We start from the raw sequence: 11,632 nt of genomic DNA on the forward strand, positions 1-11,632 counted from the left end.
TAGAGTGGTTCGTTCGCAATGGACATCGAGCAAAAGCAATCGGAGCTGATCGACCAGTTCGTGAAGCAAGCCTCTTCTAATTCCCCTAACTCTCCGGCGATTGTTTCCGTCATCGTCGATGCCACCTCTCATCCTTCGCTCTTCGCCTTCTCCGAGATTCTCGCGCTCCCGAATGTCCTTCAGGTCCTTCTCTCTTTCTTACACACTTCCATTCTACATGTATATTTTGATTTTTTCCGGCTTTATTGCTTTTTGTTTCATATTAGTTACGTTTTATGGATTATTTTTAATTGTTCCCAAGGATGGTGGTTGATTGCAAAGGGAAGCTGAGAAGCGAAAGTTTATATTTTGGGTTGTTAGGTTTGCTGTTACATTTATTTGACTCTATTGTGTTTAGGGTGTTGTGAAAGAGTTCTAGAGTCATATGTTTTGCTTGAATTTAGTTGTCTTGAATGATTGTAGCATTGTCATGAACCCTTGAAGGAATAAGTAGGTTATGCAACTTATTTCATTCGGAAACCACCCCAATTTATCTTTGTTTTGCTATTTTCCCGTTAAATGTTAATTCCCATTCTTTTGAGTTATGTTAATCTCTTAATCGGATATGTAAGTGCAGATGACCGCACTGATCATGCCCCCTTCCCTTTAAATACAATAGCTCATTCTTCTATCATTTTTTTAACTCGTCGTTCTATTCTATGTTTTTTTTTTTCTGGCAGCTTGAGGCCAGCGAGAATTCAGCATACCTTGACATGCTTCGCTTGTTTGCCCATGGAACGTGGAGTGACTACAAGAGTAAGCCCAAGGATTCACCTGTGTGATTGGCTGATTGCTTATAGATTCATAATCATATCCTGGTGATTTTGAAGTGCACTAGGTTCTGCATATTGTATCTTTCACATGATTTTCTATTTTGATATATATATATATGGTATTTTTATTCCCTAAAAGAACAAAGAATGCCGTAGAGTTGCTTATTAAGAAGGTTAAATGGTTTACAGGTAATGCTGATCGTCTTCCAAAGTTGACACCTGACCAGATCCTGAAGCTCAAGCAACTTACAGTTCTTACTCTGGCCGAGACATTCAAGGTTTTTCTCATTTAATCCAGTTATTGGTTACTCTTTTTTTTAATCATTTTTGCTTGAATTAGTGGTTCAGATAGATGATTGATCCATTATAGATTTTGACTTGGATATTGCCTATTTTCACATGGCTCTATTATTGGATCAAGTCTTGTTAGAGGTATCTGTGGTTTAGTTTGCTTTAACCGTTACATTTAAAAGGCCAGCTGGTCCAAACAATATCATTTTCGTTGTTTCAGATTGGATTGATTTAATAATTTTTTCCTTTCAAGATATAATTGATAGTAGTAATAATAACTCATTTAGTGGTAGTAACAGATTTTTTAATTGACTTGACACATAATCCGATATCATTACTCAATGTTATTATAAGTAAAAATACAATTTAATAACAAAAGGTTATATGTGTAGTTTTGATCAGTTTGAATTGAGTTGTATTGGTTTTGGGTCAATTTATTTTATATTGATACAAACAAATTGCTGATTAACTTAGTTGAGTTTATCATTTTAAATCCTGTTTCCTTTTTGTGAAACATGACCTGGTTAATCAAGATTCAAGCTTTCTTTGTTTGATTATTCTGCGAGTCATTGCACTTGGATTTTCACATTAAGCAATTACTTTTCATGACTAAATCTTTTTATGTATTTTATTTTTTTAGGTGCTGCCCTATGACCAACTGATGCAGGAGTTAGATGTGACAAATGTTCGTGAACTTGAAGATTTTCTAATAAATGAATGCATGTATGCGGTAGGCATCCTTTCCTTCAAGAGAATGTATTACCCCTCAAACATTAAAAATTAATGAAATATCCATCTAGACGATATCACACGAAATCTTCAGAGATCCAAGTAGATACCCTTAATGATATATCCCACTTGCACATAAGATCACTATTTTCTAGATATATAATGTATATTTTTATTTCTATGAAAATCAAATTAATAATTTGTGAGTTGGTAATAATACTTTGAGAACAAGTTATGTTTCTAAATTTTCTGCTGTCATCAGGGAATAGTCAGAGGAAAGCTTGATCAGTTACGACGATGTTTTGAGGTCTTAGCTCACCATCATTTGTTATTTTCTTAAAATTTGTCTTTTAAAGCCTTTTATCTTATTCTTTACGCACTCCATCAGGAAATTAGTTGATCTTTTTGTATGCTTTCAGGTTCAATTTGCAGCAGGGAGGGATTTGAGGCCTGGCCAACTGGGTAGTATGATACATACGCTCTCTAACTGGTAATTTGTCCTTTTCACTTGGGTTTGGGAGTTGAATTACCTGTGGTTATTTGTCTCATTAGTAAATCAATTATGTTTACCTGGAAAAAGAACATTTTAATTTCCTTATCCCATGGGAGCTCACAATTTCCATGCTTAACTACAGAAATTGAATTTTTGTCACTATGGTCCCTTCTTTAATCAACTTATGTTTCAGTCTATTTAGCATTAATTATTCAGTTGAGGTCAGTAACCTGGAGTTGCCTTGTTGTGTCTGTGTGTGTATATATATATATATATATAGATTGGATTCTTAGATCTTTTCTTCATAATTCTGCTAGTTATATTTCTTTGCCTCTTTTATTTTCAACAGTCTAGCACTCTATATCTTATGCTCATTTTTAGAATGTGTTGTATGGAATCCCTTTCAAAATATAACAAAATTTATTCATGACTTCAAAACATAGGCTGTCTACATCAGAAAATCTGCTTGTATCAATCCAAGAGAAGATAAGATGGGCTGATAGTATGAGTGAAGTTGACAAGAAGCACAGGAAAGAGGTGGAAGAGAAGGTGGAAGAAGTGAAGAAGTCTCTTTTCAAGGTCGGTTGAATTTATTTTCATATGCTTGCATGTAACTTTTATCTTTTATAGAATTTCCTCTTTTGTGGCTTTACATGCCAAAATTGATGTGTCTACCCTTGCTTTATGCTCATTTGACCAAAGTAGGGATGGTTTTGTATAAGGGTGTTGTGCTGGTTATGGACAAGTTTTATTTTTACCTTTGTATAGCCGTGTATAATTGTGGTTCAAGCTGGGATTCTGATCTAGCACTATTTTCAAGATCCAATAAGTATGATGGAAACTGACAACTACGGGGAAATTTTGTGGCCTTTGAATATCTTCTTATGCAGTCTTCCCATTCATCCTGCCGTCATATGTCCTATCATTTCCTATGTCTAATATATTTGGTTTGGAGGTGTATTGAAGCCAATGAATTTGGTTACTTTCTTCTGTAATTGTAGGAGTGGAAGCCAAATCATATATGTTGGATTGGATTTAATACAATCTAGATTTTTTAAAAAATGTGGATGAGGCTCTAAATTGATATATTTTTTGGAGCCAAAACAGGATGGCCAAATTTTCAGGAAAAGAACCATATAAATGTGATGATTAATATAGTTTGATTGGCTTGATCAGTTCCAAACTTCTCTTAACGACTGTGTATACAGAGTCTGTTATATGGAACTGGGTTTTGGCTACAAAAAAGGATATCAGAGAAAACAATGTACAATTATGAAAGTATGAAGCAAAAATTATATTAGAAATATTAGATTGTAAAGGTAAATACTAAAGCTAAATTTCAAGGACAGTCAAGTTGCAAAAACAGCCCTTGATCCATAGTAACCATAGTTGCATTTCTTTAGCCATATAGAGCTGCTTTATGCAGCCTTCAACTTCAAGGTTTTCCCATATGAGGATTTGGAGTTTTATTGCATAAGATTGAACTATCAACATTATCTATGCAGTATGCACATATATAACTGCCCCATGTTTCTTTACTGTTGGGATATATTGGTCGACGAGTCTTACTTACTTCGTGGCAGAAGTTACACCCTGTAAGCAGGCCGACATCGACTTCCGAGGCCATGAGGAGATCTGCTCTGAATCTGGTGGAGTGATGGATTATGAAGAAGATCGAATCCGGCCAAAGAGGTAATACAAGACAATATTGTGTTTATCGAAGTCATTTTGTATAATTGTTTTATATAATTTGGTTGTGTTGAAACTCATGAAATCAACAGAAGCAATATCTTCATTCTCATTTGATATAAATATTTGGTGCATTGGATGTTCAAGTACTGTATTTATTTTAAGTGAGCTCTCCATTTTTCATTCTTAAGTCCTTAATTGAACGGTACAAGCATAATCCATCAACGGGGACCAACAATTAGATATAGTTATCATTGGATTGTAAAGGAAGCTAGATATAATTGTGTTATGAAGCATCTACTTCAAACTAGTTATTTTGTGTGCTTTAATTTATAGATAATTTTTTTAACTTTGTATCATGACCGATGGCTTGGAAATTTTGCAGGAGACGGCATCCAATATCATGAAGAGTGTAGCTAGATAAAGGGAGGTCATTTGACAAGTGTTTAAGTAGCTTGGCATCAATTCAGAAATATCAGCTTTTGAGGAAAACAAGTATATCTATTCAACTTGTCGATGACATAAAAAAGCCAAATAGGGACAGAAAAAATAGGGGGAAGTCGGTTAATTTAGTCAGGGTTGTATTTTGGGAACTCATATTCTTGAAAACCTTTGTTGATCTTAATTGAGTTGGCAAGAACAAGCTGAGATATGTTGGTGCGGCTTTTCCTTTTCTTTTTTCCCCCTCAACTAAATATTATACTGTTTTCTGCTGTGGTGAATATACATTTCAGAAGTTATATATATTCACATTGTGGCCTGATTTTCCGATGGCCTCAATGATGGTAAAAGGAGCTCGTGGTTCCCAATCTGAGAATCCTCCATCCTAAAGTATTTTAAGAATTATGAAAGAGAAAGTTAATGATCCTGCTCACCCAAAAAAAAAAAAAGGAACGAGTAGGGTTTGTTTCTTTTCTTCTTGCTTTACTAGTTAGTACTGAAGGCCTTTGTAAAGGAAAATTCGTAACTTTATATGAAGATTTAATCTAGTCAATAAATTTGCTTAATATTGAAAGGTCCAATGGAGTGTTTCTTCGGAATTTTATTTAAAATTGGTTTTCGGAAAATTAATGTTAAGATGTGTCTCCAACAGGAGTTTCTAGGTTTCAAAAATTTTGGCATCTGCGGTTTGAAAACCAAATTAATTATTGAACGGATAAAATTAGGAATTTAGAAGTTAAAAGATTAATTAGGTTGAATTTAATATAATAGAATAATATATTTGAAAATATTTTTATTTTATTATTTTAAACTGATTAAATTCTGAAACGAAATTGATTTAGTTGATTTATTAATTTGTCTTATTTTTCTGACGTTTTACTAATTTTTTAGCAATTAATTTTTATTTGTGGTGGCGACTCTCAATTAGTTCGACTAAATTCCCAATTTGATTCATGAGATTCATGAGATTACTTATTTTAGTCTTCAAAATTTAAAATTATTTATACTAGTCCTCCAAATTTAAGTTCGGCGATAACTAGACAAATGAAGTGCTGAGATAACATCTTATCTACCACACTGATAATGAGTAAACGACGTCATTTATCTTTAGCGTCCAAACAAGTCAAAAATGTCATCCAAGTAGACAACTTTTTTAAACAAGTCAGAGGCTCTACTACTACCAGTGCTGTTTACTTGAATAACATTTTTAACTTGTTTGGGGTCAAAGATAAATGGCGTTGTTTACTCATCATCCAGTGTGGTAGAGAAGATATCATTTTAGTACTCTATTTGTTTAGTCATCGTCAGAAAAAACTGAAGAAATTTCAAGAATCAAAATAGGTAATCAGATGAATATCAGACACTAAAATAAAAATTTAGCCCAATTAGTTATCAAATTTGCTGATTCAATTCGGTTCTCAGAAATGAGAACTATAATGGTAACTATTTCCAGTTTTCCACCAGTTTCACATGGAGTTTTGGTTAATCTATTCGAGACTAAGTAATTTTATTTTATTTTATTTTTGTTGAACAAATAAAGATTAAATAAATATCCAACTTAAAATAAAAATTGAAAAGAAAGAAAAAATAAAAAAGAGAAAAAGAAAACAGAAATGGGATGAGATGAGAGGAGAAGGGGAATTTGAGAGAGGAGCAAGATGAGGGGAAGCGGCAGCAGCAAGAGCAATAGGAAGAAGAAGACGAAAGACAAGAGTGAGGAGGAATTGCAAGTTGAAGAGCTTTTACAAGCAGCACAGGACCAGCTCCTCCTCAACCTCTCCCTTAACTCTCACTTAGCTCGTCCTTCTTCTTCTCACAATCAAAACAATTTCGATCTCGATCTCGATCTAGAGCGTCGATTCCAGGCTCTCAAATCCAATTCTCCTGCTGTGTCTGCACCTTCTCAGCGCCAACAACTTGGAGTTGGAGACGGAGACGAAGACGATCTCTCCGCCAGATTCGATGCTCTCAAGGCGAAATCAGCCTCAACATCAACAACTAATTTCGGATTCGATAGCAACAGCGCCGCCCTATACGAACAGGAAAGCGACGACGAAGACAAAGAGGAACAAGTTCGCAAACTGATCGAGTGGGCTATGGACGCCGCGCGTCTCGACGGCGCCACCAATCCTACAAACCCTAAGTAATTATATTTATTTAATTGTTTTTTCTTTTTAATTGGGATGATTATATTATGAATTTATGATTATCACACGGATGCATTAGATATTTTCTCGTGGTCCTGTTGGAAAGCAAAACAATGTGTATTATGTTAGCATTTCTTAATCATGCAGAACTGATAATAATTATGTCTTACTTTAATTTTTGTTTTAAGGATTAGGAACCAAATTGCAGTTGTGGAGAATGTTGGCTTGTACTTAAACTCTTAAAGATCCTCATATTGCTAAATGCTAATTAATAATATTGCCTGTGTGTGAATTCTCCATCCTATTAATGTACAGCATGTTAGACTTGTCTTATCTATGCTTCCTTGTTGTATAGCCTCACTTCAAAATTTAACTTGTTGAATGTTGTGTGTTACTTCAGAGTTTGAGAGTTTTATTATATAATGTCTGCAAAAGAAATCATAACAATTAGGTATTGAAGATTTTAACTTCAGATAAATTAGTCTTTAAAAAAAAAAGTACTAATTTGGTCTTTTAAGATAACAAATGGTGGGTATATGATGTCCTTATATCAATTTATCAACTAAAACGTAATAGTGATACTTATATATACTGTTAATTATTTTGACATATCTATTTACGAAAAATAGTAATGTAAATAACAATTTTTGAAGTGAAATTTTACTTATTTTGATAGAATTTGTGAACTCAAAGATAATAAATACTTCAATGTTTAAAATTATATTGTTTTTCTTTTCATGTAATAGTAATAAAACATATAGCACTAAAATAACGAAATATAAGAACAATTCAGTTTCATTGTTTTTCTTCTCATGTGATAGTAATGAAATATATAGCACTAAAATAACGAAATATAAGGACAATTCAGTTTCATTTCGCATTATTTACACCGTTTGTTATTTTGGAGGATCTAATTGGTACTTTTTTTTATCTTTTAAGGACAAATTAGTCCAAGATCAACATCTTCAAAGATTTAATTGTCATTATACTCAATCATAATTGTATACGAATTATTAAATATACATTTATGTCTAAATATATATTATTTTATATATTTTTAAGAGTTATTTATATTTTAATATATTTTATATAAATAATTGATTTAGTAGTTAATTTTTAATACAGTGAATTAGGGATGTCAACGGAACAGGACGGGGGTGGACTTATTTTTCGTCGTGGGGGAATATTGCTCCTCATTTCTATTGTCCACAGAGTCCCATTCTCCGCAGGGACTCCATTCTCCATATATCTGATAGTTCTAACTAACTATTAATTTTCATATGGATAGAGTTGCAAGTATTCATCCTATACAAAACAGCAAGATTTTATACAAAAAGTCTAAACAACAAGATGGTGAATAAGATAAGAATAATAAATAAATTTTTAAAGAATTGAAAAAGTAATAAAAATAATTATTTTTTTAAGAATTAACTACCAATTAATGGCTAAAAGATTTAAATGCTGATAAAAAAGTTTTTTAAAAAATATTATCGATGAAAAAAATTTTGATTAATAAATTTAACAAATGTGCTCATGACTTTGTCGAAGCTCATTTCTGATATACATAATGCTATAGTAGCTAACGAAAATACGAAATTGAATGATCTGACTATCTTTAAAAATAAATTATTGATCTGGGTACCAAAAATGAATTTTGCGTAAATTAATTAAAAATGTTATATTAGGAAGCTACCTTTAGAATTAGCCAGATCGCCTAATTTCAGTGGTCATCTTAACATTGTGCAATTTATACTTTAAGAATGTGTCTTGGCAAATGGCACATTTGCCAAAATTTAAAATTATTTAAAAAAAATTTATTGATAATATTTTTTTAAAGATATTTTTTATTAGTGTATAAAATTTTCGAATATCAAATTAAGAGTTATTTTTTTTTTTTTCAATACTACAACACAATATGTAAAGTAACATAACAACACGTCTACGAACAAAGCCACCTCAAACAGCCTCGAAAATCAACTAGGAAGAACATGATAAAACATGCAGTTTGGTAATTTAAAAATTGAGTAATTATCCAAATCAGCTTCCAAATAATTTAAAAATAAATATTTTAATTGTCGAAAATAAATATTTTTTTATCGAGATAAATGTTCATTTTGAAGAAGAGTGAAAGAAAAAATTGGGTGTTCAACGAGATTGTCAGAAAAGAGGCGGTAGTCAACGAAAAAGGAAAAAATGGCAGTGGTGATGAGTAAGGCAGTAGAACCGCAATCGAGGAAGTAGTTATCAAGAGGAGAAAAAAATGTGAGAAATGATGAAGAAGGAAAAGAGGAGGAAGAAGAAGAGGATAGTATAGTAAATAAAGAACATGGTTAAGAAGATGAAAAAGAAAATTAGGGACACTTTTGTCCCCTCACACACTTAAATATCGTACATGTGGACATTTAATACCTATGTGTGTAAGTTAACGTGTCAAATTTAGCATTTTCTGCTAATTAGTCATGTCAGAAATTGGTTGGAGACTGTTTTGACTAACTTCAAAAAACTATAAGGATTGATATGTATATTAATTTTGTCGAGTAATGATTTAGATAATTACTCTTAAAAATTATAATCATATTGTTAAAAATATATTTTATTTTATAATTTATATATAATTATTATATTAGATTCAAAGGCTGCATTTAGAAAGGATATTAAAATTGAGAGACTGAAACGGAGAGATAGAGATGAAGAGATACATACTAAATTAAGTCTTTGTATTATATTTAGTGTAAAATATATTAGATTGCATTATGTCTTAATATTATGTTTAGTTTAAGATAAATATAGAGATTGAGAGTAAATTTGAAATTTGAAAATTAAATGAAAATATTTTTTAAAACAAATGTTTATTAAAATTTTAGTCTCCGTTCTAAAAAATTTCAATTTCCTGTGTCTCCATTTTCTGGAAGTACTGAAGGGACTAATCTTGTGTCCTAAGACTGAAATTTTAGTTCCAATTTCTAACTACTAAACACAATATTAAATCTCAGTTCCAGTCTCAAAAAACAAACGCTACTTTAGAAAATAGAAACATAATAAAATAAAAATTTTAGTAACAAGAAACTAAATTTTAAATATACTTCTCAATCTCCATATTTATCTTAAATTAAATCTAAGATTAAGATATAACCCAGTTCAATATATTTTATACTAAACGCAAAGACTTAATTTAATTTTTGTCCCTATTTATTTTTAATATATATTTTATATTATGACTAATTTAATTGATTAATTTTAGTATACATACGTTTTTTTTTAAATCAAGTAGATTGGACAATTTTCAATCTTAAGTATTATACTTATGTATTAAACACCTACGCAACATATTCACATATACAATATGAATATATATTATAGGTTCTTAAACAACAATACAACATCCAACCTTAATTAAAATTTGAACTCGAATACAACTTACAAAAAATATATAGATATGTTATCTGCTGTAATAAAAAAATGTTTTTTTTTGGTCGGTAGATTGGACAACTCCCAATCCTAGGTACCTCGGTAGATTGGACAACTTTCAATTTTAAGTACATAATACATCCACACACTTCTCACATATATTATCATATTTTTTCTCAATTACTTTCCCTAGAGTTTGAACCCTTGACCTTTGATATAATCCACACACTTCTCACATATATTATCATATTTTTTCTCAATTACTTTCCCTAGAGTTTGAACCCTTGACCTTTGATATAAAAAAATAGAGAGGGAAAGAAATGCCATTAGAGCCGAAGCTCATTGGCAATAAAAAACGTTTAGACAAAGCTTCAGGAATCGCTTGGCCCAACTCATAAGAGAAACTGTTGCAAGTCCAAAGCATTTCGCAGCCTAATTGAGAAGGCACGTTTTAAATGTTAAAACTGAATTCTTCACAGATCATGTATAATTTTAAAATAACATTGTATAATTTATTTTTAATATATATTTAATATTGGTAATTAATTTTTTTACGTACAATCATCATGATTGATAGTTTTATTGCTTTGTTTGCTAAAATGTAGCACGTCTCATTTGAATTAACATTAAAGTACTATACTGTCGAGGGTCCAGACATCTGTAACGGTTGACCAAAGTCAAAATCAGCAAGCTAATATAAACCCCAAATGTTAATGCATTTCTAAAGAATACAGTGTCTTCTAGAGAATGGCCAATTATTAGAGGTAATAAATAAAATAGTAAGTTGTTTTTTTCTTTTTTCTTTTCTAAAAATGTAATATTCTTTATTATTTAGTAAAAAAATGTTTAAAAATAAGTATAGACAAACAAACAAAAAATAATAAACTTAATCAATGTTATAATTCACATTAAAAACGTTCTAACTTTTTAATAATGTCGTTGAATTTTATATTTTCGTAAATGAAATGATCGATGAAATTAGACTAATATATAGAAATAGCTATTCAAAAAGGAAGAAAAGTAATCAAGTTCATTCAGTTTTTTTTATGTATATTTATTATTTAACTCTCAACCACCCATCAAGCTCCCTTCATATCGTTTCTTCAAACATTATGAAACCCTATAAACATTTACAGAAGGCAGATATTATTATTATATGTTTTAGATTTCTCCACTATCCAATCTCAGTCAATTTTGTGTAGTTAAAGGTGAAAAAAAAAATCGGGAAAGAGAATCTATATCATCCCAGCCAACTTTGGAAGATAAAGTTTTGGTGGTAGCAGTTTATTTGATAAATCAAAATAAAAGTAATTTCCAATAACTATATGTTAACAAAAAAGTAATATCTATTTATCTCTAATAATTTGATAAAAGTAAAATTATTTTTTCCCATTTGAAAAGGCTATGTGCACCCAAACATACAAATAACTCAGGAGACCAAAATCAAGCCTTCAAATAACATTCTTAATTTCTTTTTTCTTTTTATTTACTTAACACAAAATAAAGTACCCGTACTTTTAAAACTGGTTAGCAATATCTACATTTACTTTATTAAGTATATTTAGGAGCTGAGTACGTTCAATATAAAAAATGTTTAATAATAAAAAATATTAATAAAAAAT

At 30.8% G+C, this 11,632-nt stretch overlaps 2 protein-coding genes across 4 annotated transcripts; both read left to right on the top strand.

The window, feature by feature from the left end:
• On the top strand, positions 1–4,831 carry LOC107486158 (COP9 signalosome complex subunit 7; the record flags this gene model as incomplete). 3 transcript variants are annotated; one of them, XM_021141083.2, is given in 9 exon segments in its annotated part: positions 1–183; positions 720–795; positions 1,002–1,090; positions 1,744–1,833; positions 2,095–2,139; positions 2,252–2,322; positions 2,769–2,904; positions 3,909–4,017; positions 4,400–4,831. In XM_021141083.2, coding segments are annotated over 8 exon segments (747 nt in total). In that variant the 3' UTR covers positions 3,984–4,017; positions 4,400–4,831.
• Positions 4,832–6,042: 1,211 nt separating this feature from the next.
• On the top strand, positions 6,043–6,904 carry LOC107486157 (uncharacterized). The gene has a single exon (XM_052260921.1). The coding sequence runs from the start codon at positions 6,114–6,116 to the stop codon at positions 6,600–6,602; it is 489 nt and encodes a 162-aa protein (XP_052116881.1). The 5' UTR covers positions 6,043–6,113; the 3' UTR covers positions 6,603–6,904.
• The last annotated feature ends 4,728 nt before the right edge of the window (positions 6,905–11,632 follow it).

Source organism: Arachis duranensis, chromosome 4 (genome assembly GCF_000817695.3).
Source record: "Arachis duranensis cultivar V14167 chromosome 4, aradu.V14167.gnm2.J7QH, whole genome shotgun sequence".
In the NCBI taxonomy this organism is placed as follows: Eukaryota; Viridiplantae; Streptophyta; class Magnoliopsida; order Fabales; family Fabaceae; genus Arachis; species Arachis duranensis.

Bases quoted from the DNA above. Each gene is read 5' to 3' on its own strand.
- LOC107486157 (XM_052260921.1), top strand. From the start codon at position 6,114: ATGAGGGGAAGCGGCAGCAGCAAGAGCAATAGGAAGAAGAAGACGAAA.